General features: G+C 54.9%; 1 protein-coding gene across 2 annotated transcripts in view; it reads left to right on the top strand.

The window, feature by feature from the left end:
• The window catches only part of LOC116955439 (uncharacterized), an 86,015-nt gene that overhangs the window by 34,806 nt on the left and 28,634 nt on the right, over positions 1-22,575 (top strand). For both annotated transcript variants that reach the window (XM_076053066.1, XM_076053067.1), the window contains 14 exons: positions 4,836-4,886; positions 6,801-6,859; positions 7,809-7,903; positions 8,744-8,812; positions 9,305-9,365; positions 9,954-10,044; positions 11,101-11,168; positions 11,359-11,440; positions 12,113-12,218; positions 12,965-13,196; positions 13,761-13,803; positions 14,550-14,759; positions 16,861-16,904; positions 18,553-18,804. In XM_076053066.1, the coding sequence (XP_075909181.1) occupies positions 4,836-4,886; positions 6,801-6,859; positions 7,809-7,903; positions 8,744-8,812; positions 9,305-9,365; positions 9,954-10,044; positions 11,101-11,168; positions 11,359-11,440; positions 12,113-12,218; positions 12,965-13,196; positions 13,761-13,803; positions 14,550-14,759; positions 16,861-16,904; positions 18,553-18,804 (1,463 nt within the window). The remainder of the gene's footprint in view (positions 1-4,835; positions 4,887-6,800; positions 6,860-7,808; positions 7,904-8,743; positions 8,813-9,304; positions 9,366-9,953; positions 10,045-11,100; positions 11,169-11,358; positions 11,441-12,112; positions 12,219-12,964; positions 13,197-13,760; positions 13,804-14,549; positions 14,760-16,860; positions 16,905-18,552; positions 18,805-22,575) is intronic.

Here is a 22,575-nt window from a genome sequence, read left to right as displayed (position 1 = left end):
TGTGCTGTACTAATACACTATACACTACACTATATACTGCACTATACACTACACTATACACTACACTATATACTGCACTATACACTACACTATATACTACACTATACACTACACTATACACTACACTATATACTACACTATACTATACACTACACTATATACTACACTATACACTACACTATATACTACACTATATACTACACGATACACTACACTATACACTACACTATACACTACACTATATACTACACTATACACTACACTATATACTACACTATACACTACACTATACACTACACTATACACTACACTATATACTACACTATACACTACACTATATACTACACTATACACTACACTATACACTACACTATACACTACACTATACACTACACTATATACTACACTATACACTACACTATATACTACACTATATACTACACGATACACTACACTATACACTATATACTACACTATTCACTACACTATACACTATACTATATACTACACTATACACTACACTATACACTACACTATACACTACACTATACACTACACTATTACAGTATACACTAGTGCTGTGCTAGTGACGAATTGGCCACGTTCTGTTTAGGTGACAACCCTTACTATTTGGCTGTGTCGGGTGGTGGCGGGTTTAACGACACAACATTTATTTATTTACGCGGTTGAACCCCCCAAAAAAAACACTACAGGACACAGTACAAACTAGCTTAATAGCTCATGGGATTCCTCCAGTGTAAATACATATTACGCTCCTGGTTCATAGCTACATATACGTAGAGACACAGAGATGCATGGAGACCTATCGCCCTCACAGAGACTCACAGAGACATTAAAGACGCAGCCACAGCCGTGCCACTGTGGCCATGCAACCCACAGCTACGGACCGCACGACGAACCCGCTGTGGCAGTCTGGGCTCCTTCAACGCAGGAGGAGGAGGAAGAGGAACAGCGACACGACACGAACTCTCTCTGTTCGCTGAAGCCATCTCTGATCGTGGCCAGCAGCAGCAGCATCAGCACACCGCCACATGGGCATCGAGCTACTGAGCACATTGCTGCGCCTGCTGCTGTCGCTGCCATGAGCAATTTTTCGAATTGCGCAGAATCCTTCGTGATGAGCAACTATCAAAGTCTAGTTCACAGCGTTGCGAAACAGGAGGCCTTCATCCAGCAGTGGGTCGACAAAGGGACTGGACATCATTGCGTTGTTTTTGTAGGTTAATCATTAACGCGCCGCTGCTGCTGTTGTTGTTGTCTAGTAGAACAGCCTCGCGTGTTTGTTTGTGGGACTGTGATTTGCGGTCCTAGACTATTTGAGTTGTGGATTCCGTGGTTGGTCAGCGGGACAAACTGCGATTAGTGAATGAGGTCGACGTTTGTTAATTGGGGAAAGCGTTATCCAGCTAAGTCGGTTGACTCTACGATTATTATTATTCTGGTGGCCGGCTGGCTGGGAAGTTACCGACGGTGTCCTGAACGATTGTTTAGCCCAGGAGGGCCTCACTGGATCATCTCACGACTGCTCATCAGGAGGGTGCTGTCAAGTCTTAACACTTAGCTGAAGCGTTCGGGGGGGGGGGGCAGGGGGGGCAGGGGGGGGCAGGGGGAGGGGGGGGCGATGTTTACTGCTGTTGCATAATTTCAACGGGAGTCATCCTGCGGCGTATTTTTTTGTTTTGGACAAAAAAAATTTTTTCTTAAAATTCGCCAAATCTGCAGTCAGCGTGATTCCGGCACGCGCGGCGAACTGCGTCGCGGGAGGGGAACCTTGCCACGTCCACGGAGGGTGAAGCGGACGGCGACGCACGCCACCGCGCTCGTCAGAGGAGGAATCCGATGAGCTACGGAGTTCTCTCTCTCTCCCTCTCTAGTTTATTTTTTTATTTACACGCTTTCCATGAACTCACTCTGTCTGTTGTCGTCGTCGTTGTATCCTCAAATCTTGTAGCTCAATTTTAACCCACTTCCCAATGTGTTATCGACTGCAAACTTGATGATGATACTTTATTCTATCTTTTTTTAATAATCTTTTTTACATGTTATGTTTTCGTCTTGGTGGGTCTAATTGTCCACTGTCAACTCACGTTGGCTGTAAATCACCACGGGCCCCTTACGCTGTGGAAAGCTTCGGGGCCACTTCCTGGAGTCGTGGAGTAGTGTTGAGTCTATGGGTAGTTTCGATTTAAAGCTTTCGTGACTGCAATGATTCATCTTCTTTGGTTCTTTCGGTAAAGTCACGTAGAATGAGAATAAAATAATAAATTGATAAAATAAAATAACACAATAATATTCTCACGACGTTTCGGCCACAACACAAGCGGCCTTCATCAGGTGAAGGGAGCGAGACTGTCTGGTAGGACAGCGCTGGAGTGAGAGAGCCACGTTCAGATCACGGCTTTTAAGCTGTGTGAGAGGAACAAAGAGCCTTGACGAAGGAATTAGCATAAAATTTAGCATTGAAAAGGCTAAATGATTAGCTTGTGACTGGTCACAGAAATAGCTATGTTAAAAGTTAAAGCATACACATCCGCAGAGGCACCCATTGTTAAAAGGAATTAGCATAGAATTTAGCATTGAAATAGCTAAATTAAGGCATTCGCTTGTAACTGCTACAGAAATAGTTACGTTGAAGTCAGAGCATACACATTCACCGAGGCACTTAGTACAAATCAAAACAGGAGAATTTAGCATTGAAATAACTAGGCGAATTTAGCATTGAAATAACTGGGTGATTTGCTAGTGACTGGTCACAGAAATGACTACACATCTGAGCTATTCACAGTACTATATAGTGAACCAATAAAAACTAAAATATAAATTACCTTCATGTTATCAATAAACTCTATATTCTCCAATCAGCTAAGCTACCAACCATAAGTCGATATATATCACAATGCTATATGGCGAAAAAATGGGTGGATTCTTACCCTCAAATTTCCGTACCACGGATAGCTACGGGCCCCGTTCAGACGGACGAGTTCGTCCATGGTCGGAACAGAGGAGGGGGAGAGAGACAGCTGCGAAGCCCTAGTATACTCCATGTTGTAAACCATACCATTAACCGTGGTGTGAGAGGTATTAAGAGGCAATGCTGGCGAAAGAGCTGCGGTCTGAAGGTCATCGTAAAATTACAATTAATTAAGAACAGAAATGATTTAACACATCTTTCCAGTGGTTACTAAGCCTGAATCCATCTTCTCGGTTGAAATTGTCTCTGTGCTTGTATATGTGAATGGCCTCATGAACGAATCTCTCATGGTAGCCAGTTGGTTTGCAAAGAACCTCCGTCTTGGAGAAGTCAATGTCATGTGAGCCCACTGAATTGTAACAGTGATCTGCCACGGCAGAGGAGTTCGTCTTACCGTGTTTCAAGTCTGCTTTATGTTCGCGGATGCGGTCCGAGATATGTCTTTTGGTTTCTCCAATGTAGCTACTACCACAGAGGCACTTTAGTTTGTAAACGCCCGGGTACTGTATGTCTGGAAGAGCATCTTTTACAGATGGAACTAAATCACGGATTTTGTGTACTGTATTGAATCGGACCTGGATCTTGTGTTTATTCAGGATTTTGGAGATCTTTTTAGTGACCCCTGCAATGTAGGGTAAGGTGATGGTTTTGAGTGGCTCCACAAGAGGATCCTTCTTCATGACTGGAGTGATGGCTTTGCGGATTGTGTAGTCGGAGTAGCCATTAGCCCTGAGAGCCTGGTGTACGTGCTTGAGTTCACTGGTAATGTGTTCCTGGTCGGAAATGCATTGGGCTCTATGGTATAGAGTCTTGATGAGGCAGTTCTTCTGGGATGGATGGTGGTGGGAATCCGGTTTCAAGTAAGCATCTGTATGGGTAGCTTTCCTGTAGACAGAGTGCCTCATTGAACCATCATGTCTCCTTTTAATTAAGACATCCAGAAAGGGTAGTTTGCCATCTTTTTCGACCTCCATGGTAAATCTGATGGCTGGGTGTATGGAATTGATGTGGTCGCGGAATTGGTCTAGAGCAGGCTGGCCATGTGGCCAGATGACAAAGGTGTCATCAACGTACCTCTTCCATAAGGGTAGTGCTGAGTCTATGGGCAGTGCTGAGTCTATGGGCAGTGCTGAATCTATGGGTAGTGTTGAGTCTATGGGCAGTGCTGAGTCTATGGGCAGTGCTGAGTCTATGGGCAGTGTTGAGTCTATGGGCAGTGCTGAGTCTATGGGCAGTGTTGAGTCTATGGTGGAGTGTTGAGTCTATGGGGAGTGCTGAGTCTATGGGCAGTGTTGAGTCTATGGTGGAGTGTTGAGTCTATGGGGAGTGCTGCGTCTATGGTGGAGTGTTGAGTCTATGGGTAGTGTTGAGTCTATGGGCAGTGTTGAGTCTATGGGCAGTGTTGAGTCTATGGGCAGTGTTGAGTCTATGATGCAGTGTTGAGTCTATGGGTAGTGTTGAGTCTATGGGTAGTGTTGAGTCTATGGGTAGTGTTGAGTCTATGGGCAGTGCTGAGTCTATGGGCAGTGCTGAGTCTATGGGCAGTGCTGAGTCTATGGGCAGTGCTGAGTCTATGGTGGAGTGTTGAGTCTATGGGGAGTGCTGAGTCTATGGGCAGTGCTGAGTCTATGGGGAGTGTTGAGTCTATGGTGGAGTGTTGAGTCTATGGGGAGTGCTGAGTCTATGGGCAGTGCTGAGTCTATGGGTTGCCCCAACATTCTGTTAAGGTTATACGCTGGAGAGGGGGGGGGTGTCTTTGTTTTAAACTTTGGAGGGGGGGTGGCGGTGAATAAAAACCACGAACGATTTGAGCGGAGTGCAATGGGTGTGCGATGCGTTGCAGGCCAACTGAAGCTCTCCATTGACGTGAAGGAGTCGACGCTGGGCGTGCACGGTGAGTTAAGGGCCCCTGGTCGGTGTCCACCTCCAGCGGGAGACCTTCTGCTAGCGGCGGCTCCACCGTCACCACTGTGGTCAACAACAACCACCACCACCACTGTGGTCAACCACAACCACCACCACTGTGGTCAACAACAACCACCACCACTGTGATCAACCACCACCACTGTGGTCAACAACAACCACCACTGTGATCAACCACAACCACCACCACTGTCAGCAACCACCACCACTGTGATTAACCACAACCACCACTGTGGGCAACCACAACCCCCACCACCACTGTGGTCAACCACAACCACCACCACCACTGTGGGCAACCACCACCACTGTGATCAACCACAACCACCACCATCACTGTGGTCAACAACAACCACCACTGTGGTCAACCACAACCACCACCACCACCACTGTAGTCAACCACAACCACCACCACCACCACCACTGTGGGCAACCACCACCACTGTGGTCAACCACAACCCCCACCACCACTGTGGTCAACAACAACCACCACTGTGGTCAACCACCACCACCACTGTAGTCAACCACAACCACCACCACCACTGTGGTCAACCACAACCCCCACCACCACTGTGGACAACCACAACCCCCACCACCACTGTGGTCAACCACCACCACCACTGTGGGCAACCACCACCACCCCCACCACTGTGGTCAACCACAACCACCACCACTGTGGTCAACAACAACCACCACCACCACTGTGATCAACCACCACCACTGTGGTCAACAACAACCACCACTGTGATCAACCACAACCACCACCACTGTGGGCAACAACAACCACCACCACTGTCAGCAACCACCACCACTGTGATTAACCACAACCACCACTGTGGGCAACCACAACCCCCACCACCACTGTGGTCAACCACAACCACCACCACCACTGTGGGCAACCACCACCACTGTGATCAACCACAACCACCACCATCACTGTGGTCAACAACAACCACCACTGTGGTCAACCACAACCACCACCACCACCACTGTAGTCAACCACAACCACCACCACCACCACCACTGTGGGCAACCACCACCACTGTGGTCAACCACAACCCCCACCACCACTGTGGTCAACAACAACCACCACTGTGGTCAACCACCACCACCACTGTAGTCAACCACAACCACCACCACCACTGTAGTCAACCACAACCACCACCACCACTGTGGTCAACCACAACCCCCACCACCACTGTGGTCAACCACAACCCCCACCACCACTGTGGTCAACCACCACCACCACTGTGGGCAACCACCACCACCCCCACCACTGTGGTCAACCACAACCACCACCACTGTGGTCAACAACAACCACCACTGTGATCAACCACCACCACTCTGGGCAACCACCACCACCACTCTGGGCAACCACCACCACCACTGTGATCAACCACAACCACCACTGTGGGCAACCACAACCACCCCCACCACTTTGGTCAACTACAACCAACACCACCCCCACCACTGTGGTCAACCACAACCACCACCACTCTGATCAACCACAACCACCACTGTGGTCAACCACAACCACCACCACTGTGGGCAACCACCACCACTGTGGTCAACCACAACCACCACCACCAGCGGTTAGCGCGACGCCGTGCTAGGAACCCGGCGGCCTGAGTTCGATTCCCGCTCACAGCCAACACCGGTGATGATTATCTGAACGGGTCATGGGCCTCCCCTAGATCGACTCGGCCTTAAATAAGTACCTAGTGCTGTGTAAACATCGCCACTGGGGAGACAAAGGCGGTCGGGCGTGGTGCTGGCCACCCACCCCCTCGTGTGCCGTTCTGACCTTCACAGGTGCTCGCTAACAGCACTTGCCCCAACAGTCTGTTAAAGGCTCGACGGGGGATCTTTGTCTTTGTGTGTGACTCAGTCATGGAAGCCAAGGGGCTGATGGGAAAGGAGTTCCAGACCTGCAACTCGTACGTCAAGGTACCATTATTCTTCTTATTATTATCGGCCCTTCGCAAATCAGTTGCTGGAAGGGAGCGGGGGATGAACGGGAGGTCGAAGGGACAGGACGGAAAAGGAACGGTGATACTGGAGCGGGAGAGGCTGCATCAGGAGGTGCAGGGGGAGGAAGAATAGGAGGGGGATCGGAGAGGAGGAGGGGGAGGGGAGAGGAGGAGGGGGATGGGAGAGGAGGAGGGGGAGGCAGGGGGCGGAGGAGGGGGATGGATGAGGATGGTGGAAGTGGAGTTGGTTGGTGGGGAAGGAGGGAAAAGAGCAAGAGGAGGAGGGGCAGGAGAGGGAGGAGGGGGAGGAGTTTGTTTTTACAGCGGGCGGTGACGGTGGGAGGGGTTCAGAATGGGGGGGGGGGGGTGAGCACATGTAAGTCACGTGGTTTATGGGAGGCTCGATCCTTATAGAGAGAGAGAGAGAGATTGGGTAAACAAACGGCACCAACGCCTACGGGAACACGGGGGAGACGATGGAAGTGAGACGATATTTAAACGATTGAACCAAGTTGGGGCCATGAATCGTGACAACCAAACCGCAGGAGATGAAGGTCGGAAGTGGGGCGGCGGGGGGGGGGGGGCGGGGGCGTTAATCCGATGGCCCCCTCGTGTTGAGCCGGTGCTCGCGATCAGACCGACGGACGGCACTGCACCTCCAGTGCACCTCCAGTGCCGTCGCCCTCCGCTCACGGCGCCGGCCCGAACGACGCGACGGCGATCTCTAGGCCCCCTCGCCGTGTAGTGGTAGGCTGCGCGGTGGCGGTCGCCGCGGCGAATGCCAGCCGCGGCATTTACCAGGGCGGTCCCCTGGGGCTAGAACCGTGACGCCCGCAAGAAACTCCCGCCTGGGGCCGAGTCGCCCCGTCGCGACTCTGACGGTCACTCCGCCTCTTTCCCCCCCCCCCCCCACCCCTCCCTTTTAGTTGGCGCTGGTGCCAGATCTGGAGCGGAAGCAGCGCTGCAGAACGAGGACGGTGCCCGACTGCAAGGGCCCGGTCTTCCACGAGCACCTCGCCTTGTAAATCGCCGACCCCCAAACACCGACCGCCCCCTCTCCCCCACGTGCTGTGGTCACACCATTCAAAGCGACGCTATTGGCTGCGTCGATAACACGAGGCCCTCCTGGATCGACAACAGCAGGGAAGGCAACATCGGAGCCAATGCACGAGCTCGGTCACATTGGTTAGCCGCGGGCCTTTTGCTCTGCGACAAGTGTTGAATTCGTGACGGTGACGGTGATGACAACAACGGCGACAGCGACAGCGGCGTCACTGCCCGAGCTTCCTCCCTCCGTGACGTCACCGCGGCGTCGAGATGACGCCACTGTGACGTCATCGCAGAGGGAGGGGAGATGCGCGCCCACCCTGTGACATCATCGCCTGGGCCTGAGCAAGCGCCGGAGGTTTCTTCCATCCCTCTCGGCATGTGGCCGGTCAGCTTGCCCGGTCACTCAGAGGGCGCCGCAAAAAAACACTCAGCAAATCCGCCAATAACAATGCATAGCCCTCAATGGAAGAGGATTTAATACCCGATGCTTCGGGGCAATGGTCCTTCTTGATGTCTGAGACATCACCCATTTTATAAATATTTTTTTGTTCCCTCTTTAAAGCCAAAGTGTGTATTGACGTGGGACACGTTGAGCAGTATTGCTGACTGCGCTTGTGCACCGCTGGCAAACGCAGCGGCAGCATCACCACCACCAGGGGTTTTGCTTAATGGCATCGAAGCTTTACACTCGAAATCTCTATCGTGCTGGGTGACCTTGACGGGAGCCGTGGTGACCCCGCGATGCACACACGTGACCTCGCGGAGAGGCAGGCGGATGGAGACGAACGATGATTTATCTTCCCGCACGCAGCGTCCTGCAGGCGGAGGATGAACAGAAGAGGCTACTCATCGGCGTGTGGAGCTTCGATCGGCAAAGCCGGTGAGTCCCGGTCACAACGAGCAAGGAGGGCACGTGGAGGGGGAGTCGAGTGAGATGAGAGGGGAGAGGTAGGAGAGTGCGTGGAGGGGAGTAGAGTGAGCTGAGCGGGGAGAGGTAGGAAAGTGTGTGGAGGGGAGTGGAGTGAGATGAGAGGGGAGAGGCAGGAGATTGCGTGGAGGGGAGTGGAGTGAGATGAGAGGGGAGAGGTAGGAGAGTGAGTGGAGGGGAGTGGGGTGAGAGGGGAGAGACAGGAGAGTGTGGGGAGGGGAGTAGATTGAGATGAGAGGGGAGAGGTAGGAGAGTGCGTGGAGGGGAGTGGAGTGAGATGAGAGGGGAGAGGTAGGAGAGTGCGTGGAGGGCAGTAGAGTGAGGGGAGAGGCAGGATAGTTCGTGGAGGGGAGTAGAGTGAGCTGAGCGGGGACAGGCAGGAGAGAGCGTGGAGGGGAGTGGAGTGAATCCGGAGCATTCAGCGGTGCCCGTTTTCCGTCGCAGGCACAGCGAGCTGCTGGGATGCATGAGCTTTGGCGTCCGTTCGCTGATGATGGCGGCCAAGGTACGCGCGGGCACTGGGGGCGCACCGCACGTTTCGCTCGCCTTCACGTGGGTCTGGCCACGTTGTAGCAGTTGGAGTCTTGAGGCCTCCCCCCCCCCCCCACAACTCGCTTATTGGAGAGTGGCGAGGTCAAGCTGTTGCTAGAGGATTGGCTCAGCACCACCATCATCACCACCACCTCCGAAATTATCACCAGCATCACCTTTCGATGCATGCACCTACCCACCAACCCAAACACCATCACCTCCACCACGGACCACCACCACCACCCTACCCACACACCGACCCACCTTAACACCACCACCTACCACCAAAACCACCCTACCCAGACACCCACCCACCAGAACACCATCACTGCCACCCACCTTCCATCACTTTGCCCCCCACGCACCCGCCCACCACTACTCAACCATCAATCCACCACAATCACCCAACCACCACCACCACCCAAAAACCATCCAACTATACAGGCACTTCAACCACCACCCCCTCACCTCAAGAGACGTCACCCACCCACCAATTTCCCCCACCCACCCACCCACCATCACCACCACTGTCCCCCACTGCCCCCGCCCCCCCTTGCTGTAGGACGTGAGCGGCTGGTACTACCTGCTGGCCGAAGAGCTGGGCCGCACCAAGCACCTCAAGTTTGCCACGCGGCGCTTCAGGAGCCACAGAGGTGAGGATGTCATTAAAAAAAACACACGGATGGCGGCGCTGCACGTGGACACCGGTTCACCCAGGGGTCAGAGACGCGGACCGGCACGGCGGAGAGACCCGGTTCCACTCCGGGTTTCGGTCGCTTCCTGTGGTTAAACCGGGTTCTCTGGTGAAAGTGAGTTTATGGTCTCAGGCCGGTCACTAAGGACTTGCACAGAGACCCATAGACTCACGCAGAGGCCCCATAGACGCACACATACCCATAGACTCACACAGAGACCCATAGACACACATAGAGACCCATAGACTCACACAAAGACCCATAGACTCACACAAAGACCCATAGACTCACACACATCCATAGACTCACATAGAGACCCATAGACTCACACAGAGACCCATCACCTCAGATAGATAACCATATACTCACACAGAGACCCATAGACTCACATAGAGACCCATAGACACACATTGAAACCCATAGACTCACACAAAGACCCATAGACTCACACATATCCATAGACTCACACAGAGACTCATACTCACACATAGACCCATAGATTAATATAGAGAACCATAGACTCACACAGATACCCATAGACTCACACAGAGACCCATAGACTCATACAGAGACCCATAGACTCACACAGAGACCCATAGACTCAGATAGAGAACCATAAACTCACACAGAGACCCATAGAATTTCACAGAGACCCATAGACTTTCACAGAGACCCATAGACTCACCTAGAGACCCATAGACTCACACAGAGACTCATAGACTCACATAGAAACCCATATACTCACATAGAGACCCATAGACTCCCATAAAGACCCATATACTCAAATAGAGACCCATAGACTCGCATAGAGACCCAAAGAAGACCCACTGACCGATTTCGCTATGGATGGAAAGCGGAGATCCCGGAGAAAACTGAACGTATTCTGCTTCGTTTTAGTTGATGTATCATGAATTGTGCTGCCAACACGGTCGCAGCAGCAGCAGCAGCGGCAGCGGCAGCAGCGGCGGCGGCGGCCATCTGTTTGAATGAATCCGATGATTTTTACGACTCCAGACAGGCTCGGGCAAATTTCATGGCCGGCATCAGCGAACGTCTCTTCCTGTGGCCAGCGCACGGTGAAGGTGAGCGCCTGCAGGCGCGCACCGGTTATCGCCGCAATGTTCCGACTCGCGAGTGAATTCACGGCATCTTTTTTTTTTTCTTTAATGGGGCTACGTCCCCGGCGTAACGGTGTGTACGAAAACACGCGCTTGTGTGGGCGCCGCGGAATCCGCATGCGATTCCCTCCCCGACTTGTCCGTTTTGCCCAAGGTCATGGTGTCGCGCGGCGCTGACGGCTTTGGATTCACGATCCACGGCCAGGATCCCGTGCGCGTTCAAAGCGTCGACTCGGGCAAGTGGGACCTCTGTCTGCGGGGGCTCAGCAAGGGGGACGCACGCACGCACGCACGCACGCACGCACGCACGCACGCACGCACGCGGACACGCACGCACGCACGCACGCACGCACGCGGACACACGCACGCACGCACGCACGCACGTGGACACACGCACGCACGCACGCACGCACGCACGCACGCACGCACGCACGCACGCACGCACGCGGACACACGCACGCACGCACGCACGTGGACGCACGCACGCACGCACGCACGCACGCACGCGGACACGCGGACACACGCTCGGCGGGCCGGCGAATCCTCCCCCGCCGTTAGCAACCCCCACCCGCTCGTAACTCGGACCGACGCCCAGTCGCCCGCCACCGACCGGGGCCCCAATCGCGTTGGCCGACGGCACCGAGGCCTTAAGGGGATAGAGGGGCGACTTTTTTGCGCGCGACGGCCCTGACGCAGGGCGACGTAAATAGAGGGAGGGCGGGAGCATCACCGCCGCGTGATTGCTCGGCCGATGGAGGGGTCGGTGGGGGAGGATTGGGGTTGGGGGTTGGGGGTGGGCGGGGCTGTGTGGGGGGGGGGGGGGCTACCCCATCGTTGTCATCGTCGTCGGGTGTAAAGAGGCGGGGCGATCGAACGATGACGTCGGCGTCGGTGCTCGCCGCGTGCAGGGAGCCCGGCCGAGGGCGCGGGCCTGCGGCCGCTGGACGCCATCGTGGAGCTGAACGGGCGGCCCGTGTCCACGTGGAGCTGCGAGGAGCTCGCCTTCTCCATACAGTGAGCAGCGGAGAGAGCACGCGCGTGCACACGCGAGCACACGCGAGCACACGCGCGCACACACACACGTTCACACGTTCACACGCACACACACGCACATACGCACGCACTCATGCCCAAAGTGCCACAACGAATTTTTGAGCCGGCAGCTCCGCTCTTACACAGTCGCGCCCACTGATCAGGGAACCCCGCCCACTACCCAGATAGCCCCCGCCCACTATTCAGATAACCCCGCCCACTACTCAGATAGCCCCCGCCCACTACCCAGGTAGCCCCCGCCCACTATTCAGATAACCCCACCCACGACTCAGGTAACTCCACCCACCAAATTGCTCCCGGTCATCGTCGTCATCGGCAGCCATGGTCAATCTTGATGGTCAGTCCACCGCTGGAGACAAGCGTCCCAAAGCCGCCCCCCCAACGTTGCATGTCTATGTATCTCTCACGCAGTTAATTCACCTTCACTGGGGTGCGTGCCTGCCTATCAACGCACACGCGTTTCTGTCTGTGGATACTTACCCGCTGCACTGATGTTCTATGGAGAGGGGCCGTTGGAGAAACGTCGACTGTTTTATGTTTTTCCTTTTACAGCCACGCACATGCACGGTGTTATTGTTGGGTTGTTATTGTCGACTGTGCCTGTGCACCACCGCCAACGACGCAGCAGCAGCAGCAGCGCCGTTGGCGTAAGGCACTACCACTAGAGCAAGAGGCACATCTATCCATGCAACGTGCCTCTCTTGCAGTTACTGCCCGCACAGCGTGGTGCTGGGGGTGGAGCGGTGCGCTGGCTGGGGGCGGCCGGTCGCCACGGACAGTGCACTGCAGCCGTCCTCCCAGCATGCACCTGGCTGCGACAGGACCTCCGGGGTTAAAGGTCGCCGGAGCCGAACGACGGGAAAGGAGAACGAATTTCCCGCGGGGACAAGGGAGCCGGGCAGAGGCGTCATACCAAAGGAATACTTCCCGGCTTCAGGGGTAAATGCCGCTCGTTGTAGTCACGGTTCCGAAGACTCCAGCTTTGGGTCAGCTCGCGTACGTTAGGATCGGCGTCGTAACAGCCTCAGCCGCCCCCCGCCACCCGACACTGCCGATGAACAAACGCTGCCAATGTTCCGCCGCTTCGGCGTCACACCAGCGGGGGTGGAGAGGCGGGGGCGGGGGGGCGGGGGGGGGCGGGGAGGGGGCACGTGGCTGCTGGCAAGCGATCCACGCCACTTTTGACGAAATATTTATTAATCGGGCTCGATGGCCGCTCGCGGGTAACGTCGGTGGCGAGCGACGTCCGCACCGCCTGGGTTCCTTCCTCCCGCACCGTGGCTGTCGTCAACACGTGGCGGCAAGCGTGGGGGAAAGTGGCGTTCAAATAACCACCACGGCTGATGCAGCCTTTGCGGGGGCGGGGGTGGGGTGGGGGGATGTTGGGAATTCCTTAATCCAGCGGTGGATAGACAAGTGGCTGGATGCGTCTTTTGGTCTGTCGCAGTCACTCTTGCTGTGTCGTGGCCGATACGTCAATAATTTCCTTTCGTTCTTCGACAGCTGACCAGGGCCGTGGCGTCCACCACACAGCTTCAACGCAGAGGTACTACTGTTCTCGGCGTGCCTTTGTCGTGACGCGTGGCTCAGCCGGGAGAGTCTCAGGACTCCCTTCGAGGAGGGGCCCTGCCACGTTTTCGCAGCGGGAGAGCGAGGCTGCCGCTCAATTGTGCGCGATCACAATTGAGCACTTTGTTTATCTCGCGACGGGAGGAAGACCGGAGCACCCGGTGGAAACCCCATGCGGATTAGGGGGAAGAGCGTAGAAATCCGGGCGAGCTGAGATCCCCCCGTGTAGCCACGACAGACTGCTGTCGGGGGCCAGCGGTGATAGCGAGTAGCACCTATGAAGGTCGGCACGGCGCACGAAACGGTGGGCGGCCGGCACCACGTCTCGTCTTCAATTGTCGGCAGCATTTGAGGCTGAGGCAGCCTAGGGGAGGCCCAGGACCGGTCGGCGCACGCACTCGCACCCCGCAGAGCGAGGGTAGGACACAGAAACTCCACGCGGAAAGGTTGCCCGAGTCGCGAATCGAACTCGCACGCGTATTTGCTGTGAGGCCCCGATTGGTACCATAGCGCCACCCTTAACACTTTAAATTCAGAGAGTCTCCAATGCAATCCAATCTCCCGCCGCGCCACTTGATTCGGCACGCTTCGGGGCTCTTCGCCGCGACCCGCGTCCCGGCACTTGCAGGGGCTGCGCCTCCGCCGTACCCACCTGAGGGCCACGCCGTGGGAACTGATCGCGAGCCCCCCTCTCCCCCCCCCCCCTTGCTGTGTTCCGAACAGCCGGCGCTGCTGAGAGGTCGCGGGAGGGGGCGGCCTCGTTCCCACGCTCTCCATCCGCGTCATCGTCGGCGTCGTCGTCGGCGGCGTCGTCAACGGCGTCGTCGTCGTCATCGTCGTGCTGCTGCGCCTCCGGCGACGCTCGTGGAGGGGGGCCGGCCCCCCACGGCGTGCGTTGCCCGACGCAAGCCGCTCGTCCCGTCACGGAGAGAGGTTGGTTGAGTTCTGGGGGGGGTGGGGGTGGCGGCGGCGGCGGCGGCGGTTGTGGTGGGGGGTGATTTGATTGTTGTTGTTGTTGTTGTTTGATTTTAGTAGCGGGCGAGGATCCGTAATGGTGGCAGTTTCGTTGACACCCATTGACAGCAACCAAATAGGCAGCACGCACTGCGGGTCACAGTTCGGATCCGGCAGGCCGCCCCGGTTATTACCGCGGGCCATCGGCATTGCGGTAAATATTTTGCCGGAAGTCCAAAAATGTGACTGGAATTTTTACTCAATTGGGATTCGACGCACCACATTGGCAACATTATCCCCTACCGGCAGACTCGGGTCAACACCATTGCTGCGAAAGAGACTCCGCTCCGGCCTCTCGCGTTCTCACCCCAACTTGGAAACCCCCCCCCCCCCCGGGCACAACGCCATGCCAAGTCCATTGCGTAACCTCGCTCGGACACTCGGGGGATGGATCCCGGATGCCAGGGTCATCATGGCCTCGGGTGCCGGAGACACCTTTGAAGCCGGCGTTGGCCGTGCCGAGCTTCACGCGGCCACACAGCACGCGGGTCCAGCAGCAGCAGCAGCAGCAGTTCTGGCAGCAAGTCGATCACCGTGGATCCGCCGTCTTTAGTTTGTTGACCTTGCCCCCCGGTTTAGCACGGTTGGCTTGCAATAAAGAACGGCGACAATACGAAATGAACTCAGCAATTTTATACATATAGATTTTTTAAAAGAATCTTTTTGGATGAGCACAATACTCGTGCCACAAAGCGCGGCACTTCTCTGGCACGCCGCTAATGCACATTTCTCCCTGCGGCAAATGGAGCGCGGAGCATTTTCATTGCCGCCACAGAGTGTAGCCTCCATAAGGCGAATCCTTCTCACCCACGGTCAGCGCCGCTCCCGCTCGCTCCCTCGCTCAGTCAGGTCTTTCGGTCGGTTGGTCACTCAGTCGCTCGCTCGTACGCTCGGTTGCTCGCTCGCACGTTTGGTCGCTCGTTTTGCTCTGTCGCTTGCTCACTCACTCGGTTGCTCGCTCATTTGCTAGGCCACTCCGTCACTGGATCGGTTGCTCGCTCGCGCGTTTGGTCGCTCGTTTTGCTCTGTCGCTTGCTCACTCACTCGGTTGCTCGCTCATTTGCTAGGTCGCTCCGTCGCTGGATCGGTTGCTCGCTCGCACGTTTGGTCGCTCGGTCGCTCGGTCGCTCGCTCGCGACCGCACACTTGGACCCGCCACGTGGACAAGGGGGATGGCCGCGGTACACCAGCGTCCGGGCCGCCATCGGGGGCGGATTCCGGCGATGTTCCGCTCCGAAAATACCGGCCGATGGGGTGGACCGGCACGGCGGACTGTCGGGCGGGCCACAAATGCGAGCGATTCGTGGCACTTTGAGGCATTTGTCAAAGTGCCTTGCAAGTGCGAATATTAATCATCGTGATGATTGTTGTTGCTGCTGTTATAGTGTGTTGAGTTGAGCGGAATATGCGGACGGAAGGCAAGTTTTGTAAAACATCTACAGCTCGGTGCTCACGCTGAGCGACAATCCTTGCCGGCTGCCTCCATGAGCAAAGAGCGTGCGGGATTTGCCCATTGCCCTGTGCACGTGCGGAATTATTCGCGCGTTCGATTTCCGTTTAAAAAAAAAAAAATACGAAACTTCACGAGTCGATCGTGATTATTCACGGGTAAACATTTTTTTGTTTTTCAACATACATATATTTTTTTCGTGCATATATATGTAAACAACTCCTTTAGGCGGGCCATTGTAAACGACGGGAGAGTGGGGTCACGGCCACTCGAGGGCTCCCCAAAGCCCGCAACCGGAACGCCGCGCCGCTCACAGGTGGCCCGGCGCGGCGAGCCGCCCCCGCCGAGTGGCAACGGAGGCATTCGCCCACGCCGGAGGGGGTCTCCGTATTTTGGTGGCCGCTTGCACCGCCCCAGCCGCCGGCTCATCTCTGCTCACGCGCTGCGGGTGTGCGTCGGGGTCTCGGCGACGCCGCGTTTTGTTCACGTGTGGCTGCGTGCTCACGTGTGGCTGCGTGCTCACGTGTGGCTGCGTGCTCGCGTCCGCTTGTTGTGTTCTCGTCTTCCTAGGGGTCAAGACGGATCGCCGCTATTCCGTCGGAAGTCACGAGCCCGTAAGTACTCGCTTGCATTCCTGTTGCAGTAGCGGTAGTAGCAGTAGTAGTCGTAGAAGTAGCAGTATTAGTAACAGCAGTAGTAGTAGAAGCAGTAGAAGTAGCAGTATTAGTAATAGCAGTAGAAGCAGTAGTAGTCGTAGAAGTAGCAGTATTGGTAACAGCAGTAGTAGTAGAAGCAGTAGTAGTCGTAGAAGTAGCAGTATTAGTAACATCAGTAGTAGTAGTAGCAGTAGTAGTCGTAGAAATAGCAGTATTAGTAACAGCAGTAGAAGTAGTAGAAGCAGTAGTAGTCGTAGAAGTAGCATTATTAGTAACATCAGTAGAAGTAGAAGCAGTAGTAGTCGTAGAAGTAGCAGTATTAGTAACAGCAGTAGTAGTAGAAGCAGTAGTAGTCGTAGAAGTAGCATTATTAGTAACAGCAGTAGTAGTAGTAGAAGCAGTAGTAGTCGTAGAAGTAGCAGTATTAGTAACATCAGTAGTAGTAGAAGCAGTAGTAGTCGTAGAAGTAGCATTATTAGTAACATCAGTAGTAGTAGTAACAGTAGTAGTCGTAGAAGTAGCAGTATTAGTAACATCAGTAGTAGTAGTAGCAGTAGTAGTCGTAGAAGTAGCAGTATTAGTAACATCAGTAGTAGTAGCAGCAGTAGTAGTAGCAGCGCTAATAGCAGTACTAGCAGCAGTAGTAGTAGCAGCAGTAGTAGCGGCAGGAGTAGTAGTAGCAGCAGCAGTAGTATCAGCAGCAGTAGTAGTAGCACTAATAGCAGTAGTATCAGCAGTAGTAGTAGTAACAGAAGTAGTAGCAGCAGCAGTAGTAGCAGCAGCAGCAGTAGTAGTGACAGCAGTAGTATCAGCAGTAGCAGCAGTGGTAGTATCAGCAGCAGTAGTAGTAGCAGTAGTAGCAGTAGTAGTAGCAGTAGTCGCAGCAGTAGCAGCAGTAGTAGTAGCAGCAGTAGCAGCAGCCGTAGAATCAGTAGTAGCAGCAGTAGTAGCAGCAGTAGTAGTAGTAGTAGCACTAATAGCAGAAGTAGTAGTAGTAGCAGCAGGAGTAGTAGCAGCAGTAGTAGTAGTAGCACTAATATCAGTAGTAGTAGCAGTAGTAGCAGCAGCCGTAGTATCAGTCATAGCAGCAGTATTAGTGACAGCAGTACTATCAGCAGTAGCAGCAGTGGTAGTACCAGCAGCAGTAGTAGTAGCAGCAGTAGCAGCAGTAGCAGCAGCAGTAGTAGCAGTAGTAGTAGCAGTAGTAGCAGCAGTAATAACAGCAGGAGTAGTAGTAGCAGCAGTAGTAGTGACAGCAGTAGTATCAGCAGTAGCAGCAGTGGTAGTAGCAGCAGTAGTAGCAGTAGTAGTAGCAGTAGTATTATCAGTAGTAGCAGCAGTAGCAGCAGTAGTAGTAGCAGTAGTATTATCAGTAGTAGCAGCAGTAGTCGCAGCAGGAGTAGTAGTAGCAGCAGTAGTAGCAGCGCTAATAGCAGTACTAGCAGCAGTAGTAGTAGCAGTAGTAGTAGTAGCAGCAGTAGCAGCAGTAGTAGTAGCAGCAGTAGCAGCAGCAGTAGTAGCAAGTGAAGAGTGACACGGAGGCGACAGACCGCCGGTGAGCGAGCGACGTGCCGTCCCGTGCCGTGGTGGTGATGTCGTCGTGCAGGAGAAGAAAGCGCCCGGCGCCTGGGGAGACTTCTTCCCAGACAAGCGGAGGTGCCGGCTCCGACTCGGGGCCCACATGGCCGAGTGGAAGAAATCGTCATCGTCATCATCATCCGACGACGATGACGAGATTGACACGCAACCTCTCGGCCACCGCCAGCACGATCAACGTCATCGGCATCATCAGCGTCATCGCCTCTCACTGGACCACGGGCGAGGTTCCGCCGGTGCTGGAAAGGCCGCAGATGCTAAGGTGAGGGGGTACCGTTTAAGAGAGGGGGAAACACTCTATCCCATGCACACGGAACACTTGGAGGCTGTGCCGCGTTCTCCTGACACAGCCAGGCCACGGCTCCTCCCCAACGCCCCACGGGAAGGGAGTTTCACAACAACATCTGTGTGGTGCGGTGATCCGCTAACCCCTCGCTGCTGCTGCTGCTGCCTCAACCGCAGCGCTGGGTCAATACAGGCAGCAGCAGCAGCAGCAACAGCGGCAGCAACAGCATAGCCACTGCCACCGCCACCATCACCACCATCACCATCACCACCATCACTACCATCACTACCACCACTAACATTACTACCATCACTACCATCACTACCACCACTAACATTACTACCATCACTACCATCATCATCACCATCACTAACATCACTACCATCACTACCACCACTACCGCCATCACTACCATCACTACCATCACTACCACCATCACTAACATTACTACCACTACCACCATCACTACACCATCACTACCATCACTATCATCACTACCACCACCATCATCACTACCATCACTACCACCACCATCATCACTACCATCACTACCATCACTACCACTATCGCCATCACTACCATCACCATCACTGCCATCACTACCACCATCATCACCATCACTACCATCACCACCATCACTACAATCACTACCATCACTACCATCATTACCACCATCACTACCATCACTACCATCACTACCACCATCACTACCATCACTACCATCACTACCACCATCACTACCATCACTACCATCACTACCACCATCACTACCATCACTACCATCATTACCACCATCACTACCATCACTACCATCACTACCACCATCCCTACCATCACTACCATCACTACCACCATCACTAACATTACTACCACTACCACCATCACTACACCATCACTACCATCACTATCATCACTACCACCACCATCACCACCACCACCACCACCATCACCACCACCACCATCACCACCACCACCATCACCACCGCCATCACCGCCATCACCACCACCACCATCACCACCATCACCACCACCATCACCATCACCACCATCACCGCCATGACCACCACCACCATCACCACCATCACCATCACCACCATCACCACCATCACCATCACCACCATCACCACCACTACCATCACCGCCACCACCCCCACCACCACCATCACCACCACCATCACCACCATCACCACCATCACCACCACCACCATCACCACCATCACCACCACCACCACCATCACCACCACCACCATCACCACCACCACCATCACCACCGCCATCACCGCCATCACCACCACCTCCATCACCACCATCACCATCACCACCATCACCGCCATGACCATCACCGCCATGACCATCACCACCATCACCACCACCACCATCACCACCATCACCATCACCACCATCACCACCACCACCATCATCACCACCACCACCACCATCACCGCCATGACCATCACCACCATCACCACCATCACCACCACCACCACCATCACCACCATCACCGCCATGACCACCACCACCATCACCACCATCACCATCACCACCATCACCACCATCACCACCATCACCATCACCACCATCACCACCACCACCATCACTGCCACCACCCCCACCACCACCATCACCACCACCATCACCACCATCACCACCATCACCACCACCATCACCACCACCACCATCACCACCATCACCACCACCACCACCATCACCACCACCACCATCACCACCACCACCACCATCACCACCGCCATCACCGCCATCACCACCACCACCATCACCACCACCACCACCATCACCACCATCACCACCATCACCGCCATGACCATCACCGCCATGACCATCACCACCATCACCACCATCACCACCATCACCATCACCACCATCATCACCACCACCACCACCATCACCGCCATGACCATCACCGCCATGACCATCACCACCATCACCATCACCACCATCACCACCATCACCATCACCACCATCACCACCACCACCATCATCACCACCACCACCACCATCACCGCCATGACCATCACCGCCATGACCATCACCACCATCACCATCACCACCATCACCACCATCACCACCATCACCACCACCACCATCATCACCACCACCACCACCATCACCGCCATGACCATCACCGCCATGACCATCACCACCATCACCATCACCACCATCACCACCATCACCATCACCACCATCACCACCATCACCACCATCACCATCACCACCATCACCACCATCACCATCATCACCACCATCACCACCATCACCATCACCACCATCACCACCACCACCATCATCACCACCACCACCATCACCACCACCATCACCACCATCACCACCACCACCACCACCATCACCACCACCATCACCACCACCATAACCACCATCACCACCACCACCATCATCACCACCACCACCATCACCACCACCACCATCACCACCACCATCACCATCACCACCATCACCACCATCACCACCACCATCACCATCACCACCATCACCACCATCATCACCACCACCACCATCACCACCACCACCACCATCACCACCACCACCACCATCACCACCATCACCACCACCATCACCACCACCACCACCATCACCACCACCAACATCACCACCACCATCATCACCACCACCACCATCACCACCATCACCACCACCATCACCACCACCACCATCACCACCACCATCACCACCATCACCACCACCATCACCACCACCACCACCATCACCACCATCACCACCACCATCATCACCACCACCACCACCACCATCATCACCACCACCACCATCACCACCACCATCACCACCACCACCACCATCACCACCATCACCACCACCATCACCACCACCACCACCATCACCACCACCAACATCACCACCATCACCACCACCATCATCACCACCACCACCATCACCACCACCACCACCATCACCACCACCACCACCACCATCACCACCACCACCACCATCACCACCACCATCACCACCACCACCACCATCACCACCACCATCACCACCACCACCACCACCATCACCACCACCATCATCACCATCACCACCATCACCACCACCACCACCACCACCACCACCATCACCACCACCATCACCACCATCACCACCATCACCACCACCACCACCATCACCACCACCATCACCACCATCACCACCATCACCACCACCATCACCACCACCATCACCACCACCACCACCATCACCACCACCATCACCACCACCACCACCATCACCACCACCATCACCACCACCACCACCATCACCACCACCACCACCATCACCACCATCACCACCATCACCACCACCACCACCATCATCACCACCACCACCATCACCACCACCACCATCACCACCACCACCACCATCACCACCACCACCACCATCACCACCACCATCAGCACCACCACCACCTTCACCACCACCATAACCACCACCACCACCATCACCACCACCATCATCACCATCACCACCATCACCACCACCACCACCACCACCATCACCACCACCATCACCACCATCACCACCATCACCACCACCACCACCATCACCACCACCATCACCACCATCACCACCATCACCACCACCACCATCACCACCACCATCACCACCACCACCACCATCACCACCACCATCACCACCACCACCACCATCACCACCACCATCACCACCACCACCATCACCACCACCACCACCATCACCACCATCACCACCACCACCACC

This window comes from Petromyzon marinus, chromosome 59 (assembly GCF_048934315.1).
Source record: "Petromyzon marinus isolate PM22_M1 ecotype Great Lakes invasive population chromosome 59, UKy_Petmar_22M1.pri1.0, whole genome shotgun sequence".
Lineage (NCBI taxonomy): Eukaryota > Metazoa > Chordata > Hyperoartia > Petromyzontiformes > Petromyzontidae > Petromyzon > Petromyzon marinus.
Note: the sequence above shows the minus strand (reverse complement) of the source record. Positions and strands in the feature narration are given on the sequence as shown.